General features: G+C 38.3%; 4 protein-coding genes across 4 annotated transcripts; all 4 read right to left on the minus strand.

Moving 5' to 3' along the window:
- Positions 1-2012: 2012 nt before the first annotated feature.
- On the minus strand, positions 2013-6567 carry malsu1 (mitochondrial assembly of ribosomal large subunit 1). Its single transcript, XM_020710137.1, has 4 exons — positions 6211-6567; positions 2731-2906; positions 2564-2645; positions 2013-2466 (listed from the first exon to the last, which is right to left on the minus strand). Exons 1-4 carry the CDS (start codon positions 6473-6475, stop codon positions 2312-2314), a joined length of 678 nt encoding a protein of 225 aa, XP_020565796.1. The 5' UTR covers positions 6476-6567; the 3' UTR covers positions 2013-2311.
- A 125-nt stretch (positions 6568-6692) lies between these two features.
- LOC101160838 (sphingomyelin phosphodiesterase 5) lies at positions 6693-10820 on the minus strand. Its single transcript, XM_020710136.2, has 8 exons — positions 10621-10820; positions 8440-9574; positions 8133-8208; positions 7890-8030; positions 7698-7787; positions 7544-7607; positions 7311-7470; positions 6693-7227 (listed from the first exon to the last, which is right to left on the minus strand). Exons 2-8 carry the CDS (start codon positions 9526-9528, stop codon positions 7120-7122), a joined length of 1728 nt encoding a protein of 575 aa, XP_020565795.1. The 5' UTR covers positions 9529-9574; positions 10621-10820; the 3' UTR covers positions 6693-7119.
- An 837-nt stretch (positions 10821-11657) lies between these two features.
- LOC110016650 (speriolin-like protein) lies at positions 11658-13566 on the minus strand. The gene is made up of 4 exons (XM_020710139.2): positions 13346-13566; positions 12416-12622; positions 12207-12331; positions 11658-12059 (listed from the first exon to the last, which is right to left on the minus strand). The coding sequence occupies exons 1-4, from the start codon at positions 13500-13502 to the stop codon at positions 11736-11738; spliced, it is 813 nt and encodes a 270-aa protein (XP_020565798.1). The 5' UTR covers positions 13503-13566; the 3' UTR covers positions 11658-11735.
- Positions 13567-13960: 394 nt separating this feature from the next.
- Positions 13961-17989, minus strand: LOC101161330 (protein lifeguard 1). The gene is made up of 7 exons (XM_004077840.4): positions 17829-17989; positions 16124-16414; positions 15940-16043; positions 15364-15564; positions 15070-15198; positions 14841-14984; positions 13961-14507 (listed from the first exon to the last, which is right to left on the minus strand). Exons 2-7 carry the CDS (start codon positions 16410-16412, stop codon positions 14355-14357), a joined length of 1020 nt encoding a protein of 339 aa, XP_004077888.3. The 5' UTR covers positions 16413-16414; positions 17829-17989; the 3' UTR covers positions 13961-14354.
- Positions 17990-21298: the final 3309 nt, after the last annotated feature.

Here is a 21298-nt window from a genome sequence, read left to right on the forward strand (position 1 = left end):
CCCCCAAACAGCTCATAAAAACAGAAATTAAGAACATATCGCTGCGGAAAACTCACAAAATTAAAAAAGTTAAAAAAGAACATCAGTGGATGAACAAAAAGGTAAGCATCATCCATGAAGGCATATGTGAAAAACAAGTGATAAGAAAAAAATCAACAAAAAAAAAAGATCCAGACTAACCACTAAGTATCAAAACCATTATTTTTTTTAATTTATCATCAAACCTTTGCCTAATGGTTTACAAACCCTCTGAATTTTCCACTTTTAGGGGAACTGAATCTGGGATCTGGACCCCGTCTCTTTGATCTGTCAGTTGTGAAGAATATCCTGACTATTGTTGTAAATATTGGGCTAAAAATTGAATTAACACGCTCTGAAGACGGAAGTCCTCCTGACGCTCATGAAAACGACCATCACCTCGTGTGAATGGATTACCATTCCTCTTCATTAAGGAGCACAGGACTCCTAATGGCCACACAGCAGTGTTTGAAATGGTCGAGCAGATAAAACATTAGCCGGAGCACCAACATTTGTGACATTTGGTTCTCATTTTCTTTTAAATAACTCACAATAAAATATAACAGATAAATATTATCTTTTAAACGTGTAAAAAAAAAACTAAATGGTTTTGTTTATTTCCATCTTTTATTCCTTTTATTTAGTTTTGCCAAAAAACCTCATTAATTAGGGTTTTATTTGTTCTTTTTTTTTCTTTTTCTTTTCTCACTGTAGATGATGGACGTCCAACTTTTAGAAAATTGCTTCATAACCTTCATCGGTCAGAGCTTTTCTGCTGTCACTGCTCGTGCTCTTCCTTTTGAAATTGTTAACACACCTGATTGTTGGAGACCAGCAAGATGACAAAATTTGACCATTACAAAAGTAGTGCACTGACCTCAATCACTTCATCGTGAACTTTTGCTCAATGTTTTAATAAAGTCGCAACACAAATGTACCATGTTGTTGTGTTAAAGTACATTTTAAATGTACAAAACTAAGAACTGAAACTTTTTCTTTCATGTGTTTCGTTTTCAATCAAAACTTACGTCAATGACTTCTCTTTTTCTTTTTGAGTTTGTCGATTAGTGAGTAATATTTTGACGCAGAAAGCCCACTCAAACACCAGGTCACTGCACTGGCTCTTTCTTCTTCATTGCATCTTCACATTTAGCTAATGTTCCGACAAAACAAGTCCATGAACGGTAATGGTCACTTGCCAAGAGCATACGCGGGTATTGTTTGCATGAGTTTGCATGCTGTCATTGTGATGATTCTTTGAGCTTATTTTGGTTCCATGCGAACGGATCATCCACTGAAAAACAAAAATTAGCTGCAAGAGTCTCTCATACTTCAGATTTATCACTTATGTGAGAAAATGTCTACTTTCAGTTGTTTTAAGGATCACCAATAATTTTCGTATAAATATAAATCCTGTTTAAATCTGATAAATGCATCAACTAAAATGGTTTTCTTTTTTAATAACGAACATCCTTTGCTCTTTAACCACTCGAACCACCATGCCCAGTTGTAACATTAACACGGCACTTAACAATGCATTCTTTTATAAAATAATGCACAAGTGAAGAGTTTTTCTTCAGTTTTTTTAAGCTGGTTCATGAGCAAGGCACTTCTTTTTTTGCACAGCTGCCTGCGTGACAACATTTTTGTCTTGTAAATCCAAATAAAAAGCTCCCAAAAAATATCCCCTGATGCAATTTTTGGTTCCATCCAACTCTGAACACTACTGTATTGCATTTTCAGTGAGTTTGGCTACTGTGGTAGAGGGTTGTGGCATGGATGCAAGAGAAGGGTTAAACCTTATCGTCTAACCTCAATCTGATTCAAATAAACTGCAGTTGTCACTGTCGGCCATTTACTTAACACAGATCACCTGCAACACAGGGACCAGGACTTGACAGTTTTGGACCATTGTTGATGTTCCTGCTCTAGTTAAAATGGTTTTATTAGTGGTGAGTCAGTAATATTTTGTGCATCAAAAACCTTCAAAAGGGCACTTTTTTCCTTCTTTTTTATTATTTTAAATAGAACTTCACTCCAGCTTTCCACAAAACTAGCCATTATTTAAATATCCACATGCTGTTGTTACTCATTTATCTTCAAAATGCAGTCCCACATGTCATTACTTTAACCAATACTCTTCTGTCATTAACTCTGGCTCCACAATCCAACACACAGAAAGAAAATCTTCCCACCCAGTTGATGAATAAAACAGACTTTGGAGTTGCATCCATATTATTAGTAAAATATTCAAAGTTCCATAGACTTGTTTTCTTGGGAGAGCGTTTATTTGTTACTTTGTGATTTCCATATCATACATAAAGTCTTCTGGTAGAACTTCTGGAGGGATGCGCATCAGCTGCTCATCGTAGGCACGGAGAATCCAGAGTTTTTCCAGCTCGTATACTTCTCTGGTCTCAGGCAACATGAAGTGGACCACAATTTTACCTTAAAAAGGGAGACAGAAAGTGATTCCATGGATTTTAATGACATTCTGATCCACACAGTACAAAGTGTGCTGATGGGGTTTTGAAGATGTCCATACCAAAGTCGATACACATCCAATCCTCTGCATCTTTTCCTTCAATCTTGACATTTGGATCTCCATCTTTTCTCAAAAACTTGTACTGCAGCAAAAACAAAGCACAGGCTTTAAAAAACAAGCACAGAGAGAATAAAACATGGCGTAAAGGTGAAATAAAAGTGAATTACCACTTTGATTGCATACAGCGCCATTGCACGCAGGTGTCTTGGAGAAATGCCACTAACAACAATGAAATACTCTGCATATTTGATGTTCTCGGGGACTTTGATCACACAGAGATCCACAGCGTTTTCCTGACGCAGAAGTGACACCAGAACATCCAGGTTAAAGGTTTCAGAGTCTCCTAGGTAAAAAGAAAAAATATGCTTTCAGTTAAAATTCACAAGATACTTGGTGCATCCATGCAGGATTAGGACTTTTCTTTGATAAACATACTTCACTGTGTTTTTATGGAAAATGAATAATGACTTTTCTGATTTTTTTTTTCTACTATTTATAATCCTCCAAACGTTTTGGTCTGTAATCTGAGGGTCCGCAGCCACATGTAGCTACTTTATTCCTCCATTGAGGCTCTTTGGCTTCAAAGAAAAATACTAAAAAAAATTGGGGGGAAATATTAACAAACTAAGTTTGTAGTTGTGTTTGAATTTTATGTTTTCTTTTTTTTTTTACATGTCAGATAACTGAGTTAAATGATGGTAACAGGTTAGATCTACAGTCAGAGTGGTTTATCATTAGAATAATCTTAAAGAAAATATTCTGATTTTCTGCTCCACAACAGTGTCTAGTTGCTTTGCAGAAGCAAAGTTCTCTTTTACATGAATAGAATTAAAAAAGAAATTAGATTCTACCCCAGGGTTAACATTGTTATACTCAATAGTAAAAGGTGAAAAAAGGATGACAGTGTATCAAAGTCATAATGATAGAAAATGCTGCATTTAATCTGGCTGTTTTGCAGTGTTAATGCTAGTAAATCTGCTTCAGCAGGAGAATATTATTGGACACAGGGCATATTTTATTTTGACAGGAAGGTGTATGTGCTACTGTCAATAGTAAAAGGAGTTAAAGTTGTTATATAGAAAAAAAATTACACAGTTATAATTAAATAAATGTAAACACTGGAAAAATAAATGGCTCAATGGCCACAAAAACATCCATGAGGTGTATTTTTAGAAACAGTTAAGTGGAACTTTGCAGCTCTGGTTGGGTTTTGGTCAGAAAAGAAACTAGATCAAATTGCTTTTTTATTGTTAAAGTTTAAAAGACAGGTGAGCTTTGAATTTTAGCCCTAAATTATTGGAATAGATATGAACATAATATATACATTTGATAACAAGTTATTTGAGAATTCTTAGGGGTAATAATTGATAATAAACTAAGTTGGAAGCTGCCCATCAGACACATACAAACTAAAGTATCAAAAAGTATTTCAATCATAAATAAATCTAAACAAAACGGTAGATTGTATTTATAGTATTGCTCCTTAATATTCCCATATTTCCCCAACTGTATAGAAATTTGGCGGAATAATTATAAGTTCACTACATCTTCTCTTTCTACTTCAAAAACGAGCCGTCAGAATTGGCTATCTTGATCATACAAACAATTTCTTTGATCAATCTAGACTTTTAAAACGGTATGACATTGTTGATTTTTACACCGCATAACTGCTAGACAGAGCCAAGAGGAAATCATTACCATTAAAAATCCAAAAACAGTTCTTAGAAAACGAAGGAGGCTACAAAATGAAGTGATGTAGGAACTTCAAGATCAAACTGATAAGAACCACAAAGATAAGTTTCTGTATGTCGGTGTGTGGCACTAAACTTTGGAACGGGTTAAGCAGTGAACTCAAACAATGTTCAAATATCCAAATATTCAAGAAAAGGTATAAATATAAATAACCTAATTCACTAAATGAGGACAAGCGGAGTTAAAGGTGAACAGGTGTATGAATAAATTCAGATACGTAGATGTGTGAACTTGAATGTTGAATGTGAAACAATGAATGCCCTTAATTACAACCACACATTGTGTAATGTGCAATTATGATTACTGAAATATTTTATTTACAATCAGTAAGCTATTGGTTTTCTCTACTTGATATGCAATGTGTAGCAACGATCACTGGGTTAATGTCATGATGTGTTCAAATAATAATCAATGATTATTACATATCGGTTACTTAAAGTGTGAATCATTTATGTTTACTTAACCCTTGTACTATCCTAGGCACTTTAACATTGGGAATTGGGTCATCTAGACCAGTGGTCCCCAACCCCCGGGCCGCGGACCGATATCGGTATTGCATTACTTCCGTTTTATTTATTTCGGAACCTGAAAGATGTTTTATTTTGAAAAATTGCCCGATTCTCTGGTACATCAGTCTATGTCATTTCTGACGCATTCCAAGTTGCTCTTCTCAGTCAAATGATAAGTTACTGTTAAAATAAAACCCAGGAGCTAGTAAAATGAGTAAAAAACAAACGTCTTTGGAAAGTTTCTTTGCCAAGGGGAAAAGGCCCAGCAAGGAGACAGAATCGGAGCCTTCAACTTCTAAAAGAAGAAAGCTACATTTAATAGACAGTACTTTTTGCACCATGAGAGTGTGGGAAAGGGAGAGGATGATGAGACCTGTGCAATGTCAACTGTTAAGCGTGTCAAAATAAAAGCACAGGGTTCGTCTCGTCACGTATTTGATCCTCCATCATCCTAGTATTGCTACAATAATCATTCGCCTATATTTTAAATACCAGTCCGTGAAAGTTTGTGTGACGTCATACCGGTCTGTGGCATGAAAAAGGTTGGGGACCACTGATCTAGACTCACTAGACAGTGCGCTAAACCCTTTTTATTCAATGATTTGTGATCTTCACTGGTGTCCATGGATTACATGAAATCCTCTACACCTTTATCCACCTTTGTCCTGGTAGGGAGAACACAATGTAAGGATCGGGTCATCCAGACCCCTTAGGATAGCACAAGGGTTAAAAGATGTAAGAATTCTTTCTGAGGCTAATCAATAACTTGATCTGCAATGTGTAAGGGTGATTTCTATTTCTTTCTTTGGTAATAAGCATTACATATCTGTTACATGATGTGTGATTTACGTTTTTGTTTACTGAAATCATGACTAAATCTGAGGATAATCAACAATCAACGAGGACTTGATTTTGTTACTTGACAAAAAATCTGCACTTGATCTGATCAGAACCAGATTATGAAAAATATGCAAAACTATAAAATATAACTCAATATAGGTGGAATAATAGTAGTTTGCTTCTTCTTGACCTTACTTAATAATATCTTTTTTTAATTGATCAAAACTGACTATTCAAATAAACACGCTAACAGGTAGGAGTTTATGAAAAACAAATGAGGATCCAAACCTGGAAAGAAACACCGAGTGTCCTCATTTTTTTAATTTGAGTATGCATCAATAAAAGCAGTAAGTGTATTTCAAATTAATTGTATGTAATTTCGATTTCATTTTTAGAGAAATATTCAAAAGTATTTAGTTTCTGACAGCGATTTCTTACATTTCTTTAAAAAGTTTCCGATAAGCAAGAGAACACACATTCTTCTCGAGGTGCTCGGTTCTTCTTCGTAAACAACTGTGAAACTGTAGTAATTCTTTAGTAATTTACCGTGACCTGACGAGATGGTTTGGCTGTTTTTATGGTCCGTTTCAAGCGACAGCTCCTGAGAAGATGTGCTCCCCAACAGTCTGCTGTCAGTGTCACCGCTGCACCATCTTTGTGTGTCAAATCGACTCCTAAGAGGCGTTGCGTGGTGGCATTGTTGGTTTAGACCGGACGAACGTGCGGCTCTAAACACACACTTTTGTTCCAATAAACCACAACTTCTGCACAACAACGATACAACCTTTCTGGAGCGACCAACAACATTCATAATTCCAACTCGTTCAGCTCCAGTAAAAATACCAGACACTAAACAGGAAGTAGGGTTACTGTCCTTGCTTTCTGATTGGTTGCTAAAACTTACTCTCTGGTTTATTGTTTTGGCGTCGTTAAAACACGACTGCCCCCCTTCGACAAAAGTTAGTATTGACCTTCTAAATGGAAACCTGGACACGAGTGGAGCTGTCATTCAATTTCACGAGGCAGAATTGTGAACACACGATTATTCTATTATTTTATTGATTATTCTACAATTTCTTTGGCATTTTATTTTGTATTTTCCTCCTGCTGTATTCAAGGACAACTCAACACTTAGTGGAAGATTAAAATAGTTTTTGTTTTTAAATTTTATTTCCATAGGAAAAATTGCAGGTGTGCAAAATCCTAAAAATATATAAAATATAGTAAACCATCAACATTATTTTTGAAAATATGTTAAACACATGTCCTTTTTTTGTTTAGATATCTATATGTCTAGATATACATGTTTTGTACAATTTTTTCTTAGCTAGGGTTAAAGGAACTTTAAATCATCCATAAAAAGGTTCGATCACCAAACATACAAAATTTAAGCATGCAAAACATTTCACACCTGAGAACATTTTAGAATTTGTTGTAAACATTGCTTGATTGTCATCATTCTTCTACACAGTCAGAGTCCATAATAATATTCAGTCTCAAGCCCACAGGAATATGGTCCGTAAGTCCAGCCAGATGTGTTATAAAAGTTACCTCTTCAATTTCCTGGAAAGAAGAAAACAAGAGTTTTATGGGGAAAAAAAGAAATGATCAGAGTATTCATCAAGGAGAAGAAAAAGGACACATACTGTTCTGCAGTGCTTTGAGATGGAGCGTTCACGGTAAAGAATGTAGTCCAGCCTTCGGCCGATCCATGGTTGACCGGTCTCTGGATAAACCAGTGGAGAACCAGCAGCCGGAACAGGAGGAGAAATGTACTGTTTCCTCTGCTCATCTATTTCCAGCGTTCTGCAAAATGTCACTGTGAGTTTTTGCCACAATATTGCTTGAAATCCCGCAAGAGACCCAAAACTATAGCTACCTTTGTAGATTTTCCGGGGTGTTCACATCCTCATCATACAAAGTGGGCTGCCCCAGAAGAGTACCTTCAACACCAAACCAGTTATACACTGGTCAACATAGTATGCAACTCAAATCTTAACTTTAGTTATTTACTCGTCATTTTTGCTACCCACCAATAACCCAGGGCTTCTCCTTTCCAGGTCCTGCTCTGCATGGGTCTCTGTACTCCTCAAACAGATGGTGATTCTGTTCCAGATGATCGTCTAGTTTAATCAAAACCCATTTATGTGGACAAACAGATAAGAAGGAAAAAGCTTGTTCAACATCCTCTGAGAATAAAATAAACTGTAAAAACCTGTTCTCACCAGGCGAACAGTTGTCGAAATTGAAATCCCCGCATAGAACATCAAAAACAACCTCTTCATCTGGCTGTTTGTTTTCTTCCCGAAAGTCTCCAATCCACTTGGTGACCATGTCCAACTGCAGGCAGCGAATCTCCCCCTCACCTAGTTTAAGACAGTAGATAACAAAAGCAGGTTAGTGTTTCACACAAAGACACAAATTGTTAAATTCACTTGAGGACGACCAAAAATAAAACTGTGACTTGCCTTCTGGAGCATGAAGATGCGTGCAGTTAAAGTAACCGACCACCTTATTCTGCTTTTGGTTCTTCCCAATTAGTACCTGAGAGAATCAGAAAGCAAGCATCACATGATGGGTTCTCTGCATTTGACGCATTTGAACCTATTTTATCATATTTCCGTAGCAAAAGACAACAGCTCCCAATGCACAATATAGAAATGAATTTCCAGAAATGCTTATTTTTTATCTTTAATACGAATAAAATACAAAAACTAAAATAAAGTACAGTTAATGCTCAAGCATTAACTAAAAGTAAAAAAAAAGAAAAAAAACCTTAGTAGAGAGGAGGCCTTTGGCAGCCAGAGCATCTTCTCCTCTGCTGTTGGGGAACCAATGATACTGGGCCTTAAGTATCGGGAACCTGCTTGCAAGGAACAGGCCACTGTTGAAGAACTTAAAAGAAGTGCACCTACATGGGGGTTGGCAGGCATACACACCAATGTCATACAGTATGTGTCCAAAAACAGGTTTCAGGATATTGGTGAGCTTCTGGGCCGCCCTCTTATCAAACACTTCCTCCAAGCACAAAATATCGATATTCGGCGGAAACAACGACGAGACCTCCCACGGGACGTCGTCTTTCTGATGCAGACCCTGGGAGAGGAAGGCGCGGGGGGCACTCCTGCAGCGTGTCTTATCCTGCTGGTTCGAGTTCTGATTGGAATTGGGCGTTTCACTCAGCAGAACTTCTGTTTCATCGCAGGCTTCAGGAACCACACGGACCGGTCTTTCTGTTGAGTCGCCGTGGCGACTGGCCGGTGGCTGTGACTGCCTACCTGCAGAAGCCTCTCTTTTGGAGTTGGGTGCAGGGAGGGTGCTGTTTGAGGGGCTGAGCGTACCACAGCTACTGGGCGAGTCCACGTAGATCTTGATATGGGGCCGACACACGCCCTGTACAATGCGCTGACCGATGGCAGAAGCTCTTCGATGAGTGTTTCCCAGGTTGTTGAAACGAGCCAGACCTTCTGGCAGAAGACACAAATTTGCTGTGGCAAAACCGAACGAAGCCCTGCCCTCTAGCTCAAAGCCTTTATGCGACTCCCTCTCTGGTGAAGACGGGGCCTCTCTGTGGTAGTAAAACGGCCGTCGGCAGCCCTGAAGAGGCGCCCAGAGCAAGAAGCCCAGAAAGGCCAAAGGGACCGTGATGACAAAAAGAATCAGGAAGAAAATGAAGCCAAAAAAGACTTTGAGAGGGTGAAGGTAGCACTCCTGCTCCGCCCTTTGAGCTTGCTCCTGGGTAGTGGATTTGCACACAGCAATGATGTGGCTAAGGCTCCAGAAACAAGGCAGGACTAACGCCCACCCGACTGCATGGAAGCCTGCGACAAGCCTGTTAGGAAAGGGGGACGCCTGCAAGGCCATTCCTCGTCACCGTCTTTAAACAGCAGCAGGACCAATCTGGACATTCCTGACAGCAGAACAACGAAAGGGAGTCAAACTCTAAACAAGCAATTCAAACAAATGGAAAAATAATGTCTTTCAAAGATGAAAACAGTCTCCTGTCATTATTGCACAGTTTCCAGCCGAGTTACCTTTCTGCTCGTTGCGCTAACATGTTTGGACTTCATGTCAGAACATGCAGCATAAAGCACAAAGCAACAAACATGACTAATATGCTAGGGGAGGAGGTTAGAAACACCCTTATCTTTACTTTTTAGATTTAAAATGGTCTAAAATGGGATGAAAGTTAACTGTCAGTTCACGTTCCTACGTTGTTCACCTTTGGGCATATTCTTTCACGCGTCGCCACAGCAAATCAGATTTAACTGATTCACACAGGTGGTTTGGCAGAGTTTTCCGGATGCCCTTCCTGACACAACCCTGTCTCTTTTCTGGGCTGGGGACCGGCACAGGGAACTGAAGTTGAACTTTTTTGTCTGTGTTGTTCACATTTATATAGGCAGTTTTCCACTCCAACTGGTGAATTACACCACTCGCCTCTGTATTACACAATTACTAACCGTTATCAGTAGATAAACTGACGTATACAGTTTTGTTTTGCAAATGTGATATTTTTATTGCAGACCCGGTCTTGAACACTACAGTGGTGAGTTCAAGGTTCTGCTCGACCTGCAAAAACCAGTTTAGAAATCTCCGAGCAGCTTTCTGCTCACAAACACTGACAGTTTTGAAGAAAACAAGCACTTGTGTGGGGCTACACATTTTGAATTTCGTGTATCGTGGTGGACTGTGGCAGAGTTTCTGTCCTGAAAAAGGGCTCACAGGTGGATGAAGGCAATTGGTGAATTCAGGAACGCTCTCTTATTCATTGACTCACAACCACAAAACGGTTCAAAACCTGGCTGAAAGGGTGTAACGTTAGCTCCCTGAGCTATTACATAAAGTATTTATAAATTCCAATCACTACAACTTGAAAGAATCCACCTGCCTCACCGCGCAGCTAGCTAAAACAGACTTACTAGCCGACGTGGATCTGAGAAGCAGGTCTCTTACCTCAGCACGAATGGTGGAGCCTTCTTTCTATTGTCAATCTGTTAATGCACTTTTTTATTTCCTAGATTACATTTAATTTCTGGAATGTAACGCAATCAGTCCAAATCAGTTCGCTTTAGGCTGAAAACCACATTAACTAATGTAGACGTAAGGAAGATCAACCCTTCTCGCTGGGCTGCTAGAGGCATTATTAAGCCACGCCCCTACGTGCCGTTGCTATGGTGCCAGACTTGTCTGATATCTCATTGAAGGAGAATCTAGCAGCAACTGTCTTAGTTTTTACCTAACTGTAGTCTACTTAGTTTTGTTATAATTTTAGGTGGGATCAAGAATCTAGCACAGAGGAAAAACAGATACTAGGAAGTGTAACTGAAACCACCCAGTCTGCTCCACCCTTCAAAACAAATACTGAGCTGATAGAACAGTTAAAACTGTGAAAAACAATCTAATTTACTGCAGGAATGTCATGAGAAGGCAAAATATATTTGAAAACACTAATGAATATTTACTTTTACCACACTGTCAGCAGAGGGGGGTAATAACGATTACATACTATGTTACATCAACCTATAAATTACTTTTGATTAGAAAAGATGTATCCCTCATAGTATTGATTCTGTACAATACTTTTTACTTTTACTCATACTTGTACTTTTTAACTTTTTCGCTAAAAACAACAAAAGAACCAATTGTTACTTAGTACTTAAGTATGTTTTTCTCACACTCAATTAACCTAAAATAATTTTTTTAAAGTACCTCTTATAATGTTTTTTCTGCACAATACTTTTAACTGTTACTCATATATTACTTGTACCTTTTCCTTTTTCACTTAAAACCACATAAGTTCCACTATAACTTAGTACTTAAGTATTTTTTTACTCTTACTCAAGTAATTTTTTGAATGAATACTTTTTACTTTTAAAAAGTTTTTTTTTTAAACAATACTTCTTGCTTAAGCACAATTTTTATTCTACTTGCCTTTGATGTTGTTGGGTTTGTCAGAGTTAGTAAATACATGTATAAAAATGGAAGGGAAAGACTTTCTTCATCTTTTCAGATTACTTCACTTTCTTTATTGTGACTCTTTTAGTTCACTGCCCTGAAAACAGTGGTGGTTAGCAGAAGAATAGAGGCTTTCTGTCCTCCTCTGCCATGTAACACAGGCAGCTGAGCAGAAGCAGCAGGTCCTTCTGGAGCTTCTTTGGTGCAGCAGTGAGTATCACCTTCTTCAGGGCGTAAGGACTGATCAAATGGAGACTGTTTTCATTCGGTCTCTCTTTCAGGTTACCGTAGGTGTTGACGACAAATTCAGAGAAAAGTGGATGAAGAGCTGATTTGTACCCAAGTTGGTTCAGTCTGTTCATGAGGGTATTGTACCTCTGTGTGAGGTACAGCTGATAGCCTTTATCCACATTTCCTGTCACAGGGTGTGTGCTAACCTGACAAAAGAGTTTAGAAGAGATGTTAAAAGAGAAGGAATCAAAATTAAAATTAAAAGTGATTATAATTTACAGTAGTTTGTTATGCACTGTCAATTATCCACAAATGTGCTAAAGTTTTATGATCATCTCTGTCTTTGACTTTACCTCTGTGATCTTTTCCCTAATATTGAGGAGTGTGAAACCGTAGAGCCTTTTTTGTGCCTGGAAGATATGCATCAAAATCCTCTTGTCCAGCTGAAAGGCAATCTCTCCAAGAAGCCTTGATGGACCTGTGGCCCAATAACCAGAATGAATGACAAGACAGAAACAGATACAGTGCTTTTGCTGCTCTTCACTTGTTCTGACTGCGATACCTGATGGATCTAAGGAAGTATTCAGGAAGTCTGGAACGACCTCCGACCCATCTGTGTCTCTAAATGCAGAGGTTTGGAGGAAAGACCGGAAGTTGGTGGGAGAAGATGTCCGTTGCTCTTGTCTGGATGTGGACTGTCCCAAGTCTCTCCTGAATTGTCCTTCATCTAATTGGCTATGCAAGTGACATTTTGGTTTTGCTCCTTGAGCTGAAGAAAGAAAATAAGCTATAATCAGCTATCATTATCAAGGTTTGCTTTTAAAAAAAAACAGTGACTGTTCTGTCCACATCTAAGCTTTAACCAAGGAAACAAAGCCTCCTAATTTGATTAGTCCATTTTCTAGATATATGTGATGATATCAGTTTGATTGATTCAAGTTTAAGAACTCCACCTTAAGATGATGACAATGGCCTGAATCCTACTCTCTTTATTCTTCCTTAATAATCTGTACACCAGGGCAAAAAAGTATTTGGTGTTAGTGGCTGACTAAATACTTTTTTCCCCACTCTATGTGTGTATGAATGTATGTCCTCAAAAGATTCAACCCCTAAGACCTGAAAGTTAGTAAGTCATTAAGTGTTAGTGGATTTTCCTCTTGAAATTTCTATAAGCTTGATTTCATCTGAGATTAAATAAACTGTTTTTATGCACACAGTACGCAGGGGATTTAAAAAATAATCTCTTTTGAATTACTCAACTATCAAGCTGTGCCAAACTGTTGGCCACAATGTTGATTTAGAACTGTGTTGCTAGGAAACAGCTCGAGGCTTGTATACAGACATTAAAGTTACATGATCCCATAAAATTAAAATTGAATCACGTTACTGGTTTTTTTTTTTAATAAACAAGTGCTGAGATTCTTCTATCACAGACTTTGAAGGTTTTTATCAAACTGAAGCTGCCACCCAGTGGTTAGGAGAGAAACAGTACCTGTGCTTTGATCCACGCTGCCACTGTTGCAGGCCTGCGTCCTGCTGGCTCCCAGCTCTGTGTTTTCCTTCAGCAGGCTGAACACGGATTTCAGATGATCAACTTCCTCTGTGAGCCGTTCATTTTTGGCTTGCAAATCTCTAACGGTTTGGTCCATTTTGGACAGCACACCACAAACACAACCTTCCAGACACTAATGATCGAGAACTGGAGATTGAATCAAAACAAAATGAACTTCTCTAAAGTGTTTGTATTTGTTTTTTTAATTACATACAAAGAACAGAAAGTTATAAAAAGACAAAAAGAATCATTTTCAAGGATTTTTTTACAGCAGATTTAGTCTAAGAAAACGGGTATAAAACTTCATAAATTTCATATAACCTCATTTATGAATGATTTAGTTGCCTTGAAGACTAAGATGTGATTTAAGATCATAGTGATATTTTGAGCCCTTCATATTATTCCCTTTTCTTGTAACCAAAGTTTCTCACTGACCCTTCATACTGGGATTTTACAGGACAACACCAACAATCATTTCTAAGCTTTTTTTTTTTACAAAATTCAGCCATAAATACAATTTAAAGTAAAATTATACAGGTCAGACCTGATAATACATTTCTGTTTTTTAAATAATCTTTTAATGTTTTGGGCAATGAAACCTGTGAACCAGAACAAACCTGGGAAAAATCTGGCAGCATGAATTTAAGAGTTTGTCAGATTTTAACACTTTAATTAATTCTGAGTAGCATAGAATACACACTTAATACCCACTGCAGGTTATATTTATATAGATTTCAGAGACACAACCAAACAATAATCAAAGTACATGTTTAGAGCACACCCTGAAGAGGATTTCTGGAAAAAGTACTTCAGATGGGGTTACATAAAAGTTATCTGTAACTATGTAATCATAACATGTAGAACAAAAGCAGAAAAGGTTGTTAGCATGACAACAGCATCTGTGAACCAAGGATTTCTGTTTCAATATATTTCGGTTCCTGCTTTCTGCTCAGCTGTTGCTTGCTCTTCCAACGATGGCCAGAATGTAGAGGAAGATGTTGATGATGTCTAGGTAAAGGTTCAGAGCGGCAAAGACATATTCCTCTGGGCTCAGGGACAGCTCCTTGTTGCCAAGCAGCAGCTGAGTGTCCACAGCCAGGAACTGCAATACACATGCAAGAAAAAACATGGTCTATGAATCTTGCTGAGTACCAGGGTTCATATCTATAAACTTAATTTAAATGTACATGCTATATAACTCTGCTTTACACAACATTTAAAAATGTATTTCTGGAGACACAATTTTAAAGATTCAGACCTGGTGCAAAAAAATTGACGAGACTTTAACCTTAGAAAATGAAAAATAAACTTTTAAAATCTATTTGGAGCTGTTTTACCTCCAAGACTGTTTTAAATTGTTTAGTGAAAGCTAATTAATCATACCACAATACCAAATAATATATGAAATCCAAAGTAGGAAGGTGCAAAAGCTTACGCAGGTGAAGAGTAATGCTCCGAGTCCCGCATACACGATTTCCAAGATTTTGTTTTGGATGAAGATGCAGAGGAAGCCAAAGATGATCAGAACAATCAGGCAGACAAAAAGCACTCCGTAGCAGGAAGTGAAGTCGTATTTGGTCTGTGGGAATACATACACCGTTGGTTTTCATGTCACATTTCATGCCAGACTGTAATCTAGAAGCAAAGAAGTCACAGATACAAACCTGCAGGGAGAAGATGACCACTGTGAAGCACACAACTGCTGTGATGCCAACTGCCATGATCACCGAATCAGTGTCATGGAAACTTGCTATCATTCCCACCATGTAGGACATGCTTAGTGTCAGGATGGACTGAAATAATCATTTAAAAAAAAGATGCATTCAGGTGAGCTGCACTAAATCTCAAATGTATTTTTGAGTTTTAGCACAAAAGAGCAATTACAACAGAGGATATGGTCTCTTAGCTTCCCTCAGATGTGCAATAAACACATCCTGTTTAGTAAGAAGCTGTATTACCAAAGCGACCAAGTTCCAAGGGTGTTTCCGGCGAAGATTCCCACAGCAGCTGATGGCTAAAAGCGCGACGATGAAGATGACGTACGACACGATGTAAGTCCAAATGTTCACCTTGACAAATGCCTTGACTTCTTTCACAAAAGTGAAAATAGCCACAAAAGCAAATGTCACCATCAGCTGCGCCGTTAACACCAGGAACACCTGAAATAAAGGCATCAGACGCAGAGGTTTGAGCTTTTTTGTAACAGTTAAAGCTGTGTAAAAACTAGGTTATCTGCATTAACTGTATTTAAAAATAGTTGACCAATGGGCTGGTAAAGTTCAGGAGAATTTGAGAAGCAAAATGAATGCAGTTAATAGAAAATAACATTAGAACAAAACAAAGAAAAATTCCAACATGTTGGATGAAAAAAGCTTTATGAAATCCTGATAAAAACAAACACTACTTTAAAATTCAAATATACCTTATGACCAAAAGAGGATATTGAGAATAGTTATTGCTATTTGAAAGTGGCTCTTTTTTATATTAGACCAACTCTTCAGGTAGAATAAAGCGGAAGTCTAATTGCATTTTACCTTTCTAACGAAAGCCCTTCTGATGCTCTTGTTGTCTAATCCGATCATAAAGTCTTGATTGTCATGGAAAGGCGGTGGGGCTTCCTCGCCATGGTAGGCATCACCTGAGGGGATCATATTAAACAGATGTATTGACATTGGAAATATAAATTAGTCCTTAGCTGAACATACTTGAAGCACTAACCTCCGTAAGTATTGGAAAAGACTGGGTCAGGTGAGGAATATGGTTCAGAACACGGGTTGTCATATCCTCTGGATATCATTCCATAGGATGGTGGAGGGAAGGTTGCATCAGGTGTGCTGGACATCATTCCATAGGGTGGTGGAGGGAAGGCAGCACCAGGTGCGGCGGGTCCTCTGGGCATTTGTTGGACAGGCGCGCTCATGTCATTCGGTATTGGAAACGTTAGATAGGCGGTAGAAGCATGTGGTCCCGTCTGCGAGGGGGTGTACAGGGTCTTCTCAGTGCTCATGTCTGGTTTAGATGGAGAGATTCAGGAAATGAAAGAGAGAGAGAGAGAGAGAGAGAGAGAGAGAGAGAGAGAGAGAGAGAGAGAGAGAGAGAGAGAGAGAGAGAGAGAGAGAGAGAGAGAGAGAGAGAGAGAGAGAGAGAGAGAGAGAGAGAGAGAGAGAGAGAGAGAGAGAGAGAATATATATTCACATATATACATATACATATATACATATACATATATATATATACACACACACACTCTCTCTCCATCTTTATCTCTCTCTCAATCTTCATCTTCCTTCAGTGTAAGAAGGAGCGCTACCGCAGGTCATTCCTCCCCACAGCCATCAGACTGTACAACACCGTGTCAAAGTGACACTCCACGGTCCCAGGGGTGTTTTTCTGTTTAGTCATTGATTCATTTACTTTTTTTGTAGTTGTTGTTTTTCAATTTTAAATTGTTTTTTTGTTCCTGAACAGTTGTTTGTTTTTGGTATGAACTTCATTAGTTTTTTCGGTATTTTGAAAAAATTTGTAATGTTTTTTTACAGTTTACATGTTTTGCTGACCGCATGTTTTTTACACTTTTGCAGCTGTATTTATTTAATATTTATTTCTTTATTTAATAAGAATCTCATTTTTGATAATAATTTTTCATAATAATTTTAGTAATATTTTTAATTATCTAATATAAATGTAATTTGTGATGTCTTTTATTGATGTTATATTATATAGATTATTTCTGAATGTGGTGTTGCTGCCACAGAAATGAAATTTCCCCATTGTGGGATTAATAAAGTCATCTCTTTCTTTCTCTCTCTCTCTCTCTCTCTCTCTCTCTCTCTCTCTCTCTCTCTCTCTCTCTCTCTCTCTCTCTCTCTCTCTCTCTCTCTCTCTCTCTCTCTCTCTCTCTCTCTCTCTCTCTCTCTCTCTCTCTATGTTTTTTTTAAAACACAGAACAGACAGTGGAAGTAAAATCTGCTAACTGGAGGGTGGGTTGATCACGTGACTTTGCTAACTTCCGGTTTGCATCAAACCATAATAAAACCTATGCAGATAACAACAGAAAAATTGTAATTTTCGCGATGGAAGGAGAGATTAACGTCAGATAACCTTATATGTACACTTTTAGCCAATACTGTTAAAATACCAACGAGTAGCATTTATATTACCACGAATCTGACAAAAACTCGCGAGATTACGAAATGTAGGCCACATATTTCTTACTTTCACTCCCAAAATGAAATCTCAAGAAACGACATTCAATCCTGCATAATTATTATTAATAAATATTTGAATTAAATAGTTTATTATCTACACTTAGCAACTTAGTTCAGTTAACCATAAGTTAAGGTGGCGTATAACGCTCACAGGCTCCATGATGATGATCATCTGATCAACCATGTTAGAATTGTTGGAAAAAGGAAACACATACCTGAAGTAAGCTTGTAACTCCAAGTTGGCTTTTTCACAGTGTGTGTGTGTCGCTCCTTCTCCGTTGTTGAAAGAAATGAAGCTGCCCAAAAGTACACATCCACCGTGAGAACGAAACTATCGTCTCTATGTATCACGGAAGTGGTTGCGTTCACGAGGACAAGGACTGTGTGGAAATTTTGGACATCGACAACTTATGTATGAGACAAAGTTCCTCTTCCTACAGACGTTAGATTTGTTCAAGAGTGTTAATCAATATTCCTTGTTGATACAGTATTTAGAAATATACAAATGTCAACACAACAGCAGTTCAGTATATTTTTTAACCAAAACAACGTTCTTCCTTGCAGTGCGATGTGCTGTTGGCTTATACTTTTTTTGACCGAAAAGAAATCTGCTTACATTTGTGGTCGTACTTGTTGGCGTTTTTAATTAAAGAATTCCTTTTAAAACGACATTAAATTGTCACGGTAGGATAAATTCCGGGAGACTTGAAGGCATCCCTAAACACCTATTGTTTGTGAAATAAATGAGTTTGTACCATGATGAGCTTCTGCTTGAAATCGAAAGAAATGTGTTGCCTCGAAAGAACCTTAGTCTTGTAAAATTCAAGGCGATCAACTATATTTTGCTCATAGAAAACAGGATTATTGTTTCTCCCAAATACGGGTAGTAACCTTAGTTCTCCTGTGGCATACGGAATTTATTTATGCATGCCATGAGTAACTGAGTTCTAGTTAAAAACCATCACTACTGTATTTTATTGCAACACAAAAAATTTGTAAACGAAAAAAATAATTTGTACAGGTTCCAGTTAACTTTCAAGAGCTGCAAATACACATGCCAAATAGTCAAACAATTTGACTATTGATTTTAAATTGTCCCTTAGGTGTGAATTTTGTGGCTGTCCAACAGTTATGGTAATGGATAAGCTAAACACATGTGGGAATTATAATTAAAAGTATATTAATGTTTTATATGTGAGTCAAGCAAACATGAGACATTTGTATGATAACTTGTGACTTCAAGTGAAGGGTGACAAAGGTTAGAAAGTGAACCTGGAGGCTGTGCAGGATGTGGTTAAGAGAGCTTTAGACAAATATCAAAACAGGAAATAAAGGGCAACAAAGGTCAAAAGAGAAAGGTGAGTTAACCTGGAGGCTTTGTGAAAAAATAACAATACATTATGTGTGGATCAATAAAAAGAGCCGTTCGACAAGGGGCAGGCAGAGTTTTAGCACAGTCTGTGTGAGGAGCAGATTCTCCCTTTGCAAAGGCGAACCAAAGTTTCAGGGTTTGAAGTCTTATTATTATAACCTTCAACTATGGGATCCTTCTGACTCAGAATCAGAACCCAAGGAAGTCATTTGGACTTCAACACAGACTAAACTAAACTGGGTATCCCTGCCCTTAGACCCTCCTTCTTGCATGAACCGCACGCTTTGTATCCTCCTGGGTCACCATTTTGTAAGACAGTGGCAGGAGAGAGTCAGCATCAGGCGCGGTGGGTCCTCTGGACCTTTCTTGGTCAGGCGCGTTCATGTCATACGGTAAAGGAAACGTTGGATACTCTGAGGGTGGAGGAGTAAGGGGTTCCATCTGCTCTAGGGTGCATCTGGTCCTATTGGTGCCCATCTTTGATTTAAAAGGTGATATTAAAAATAAATGTTAAACACCATAATTACTCCTAAAAGAATCATCTAAAAAAATCACAAAAGGATAAAACGTATTGTGACCATGATAACTCAAGTTTGCTGGAGTTTGTACAATCCCATTCTCAACCAACAAATCATAAAGCATGATATTCCAGCTTCTCACAGATTGTTTAAGTCCAAAAACCTTTTTCTCTTCCTTTCGGCTTTTCCCTTTGCAGCGAATCAGCTTTCTCCATCTAATCCTGTCTTCTGCATCCTCTACTCTAACACCAGCTACCTTCATGTCTTTATTCACTGCATCCATAAACCTCTTTGGTCTTCCTCTAGATCTCTTGTCTGGCAGCTCAAGACTCAGCATCCTTATACCAATATATTCACTGTCTCTCCTCTGTACATGTCTGAACCATCTCAGTCTGGCCTCTCTGACTTTACCTCCAAAACCCTTCAACATGCGCTGTCCCTCTGATGCATTCGTGCCTAATCCTATCCATCCTGGTCACTCCCAAACAGAACAAATACATTGTGCCTGAATTGTCTTTTTACCACGTTCTACTACATTCATAGAGATTGCAACTCAGCAATCATGGACATTGCAAATATTCATACTCAAAGTATCGGTAGCAGGTCATGTTCTGATAGTCCTAAAACCCCTAGCATTCAGAGCCAAACGTTCTCATTTTGGACAGATGTGGTCTTTTACTGGTGTAGGAGCCATATTGAATCTTAACATAGTGACCTGTTGGTGTTGCTATTTTGTATGGAAAGAAGTTGATGAGCTGACCACAGACAAGTGTGCTTCAAGTGCATGAGGCCAGCAGTTGTGGTAAGAAGTGGACTCAGAGACCATGCTGTAAAAAAAACCCATCATACTTGACACGTATTGCAAAGACTTTCATTTATTCTCATCAAACTGTAAAGAAAAACAGTTTCGACCATGTAGTGTGCCAGTTAGGACACTCTGGGGTTACTACAGCTCCAGTAACTGGTAGAAAGAAAATATGGAGTCTTCCATGTTCTTTTACGATAACATGTGTTTCTTCTCACTTCAGCCATCCTGTCTTCATAGGACCACAACCTTTTAGGCAGGCCTTTTTTAATCAACATGCAGCTGAGCATTTCAAACAGCATACACTAATCCCTCCCCACTGTACCATTTGGATGGGGAGTGGGGGGGGGGTCCTCTCATGCCTGATTACAATATCTCTGAGAAGTGACTAGTTCTCCTCAGAAATACATTCTGTTCCATTGTTTGATGTGAGACATTTCACTCAGCCATAGGGCACTGTGTCTGCAAGAAATTGTTTGAACTGCTTCGATTTTGCTTTTCAGAAAGTACACATAAATGGTGCCTGAAAGGTCATGCGTGAAAATGATGGCACATTTGTACTCTTCAAAGAACTCTGGGGACATAGAACCTCCCATGTAGGTGTCTGCACCAGTTCTAAGAGAGCATTGGCTCCTACATCTACTTCCCTGATTTATGTTTATGCCATTTTGCTTTGCACAGATACCACACAGACCTTGTCTCTAATTTTCCTACCATTTACTTAAGTTTGAGTACATTACCATACTTACAGTGCCCCTTTATTTCATACCTGCTTTTTAGATCAAAACATGCATCACAGGCAGCATTACAAGTTTCCGTTTGTTTAGTTGCAGAGTCCAGATAAATGAGTCTACCTTCATGTAGCTCGTTATACCATCAGGAAGAATCATCATGTTGTTTTTAAGATGAATTTTTGCCCCAAAAGCTCTGTGGATATTCTGGGACCCTCAAGGCACTAGAAAATGCAAGGGTGCCACATTATCTTTGCTG

The sequence above is a fragment of the Oryzias latipes genome, chromosome 16 (assembly GCF_002234675.1).
Source record: "Oryzias latipes chromosome 16, ASM223467v1".
NCBI classification, from domain to species: domain Eukaryota; kingdom Metazoa; phylum Chordata; class Actinopteri; order Beloniformes; family Adrianichthyidae; genus Oryzias; species Oryzias latipes.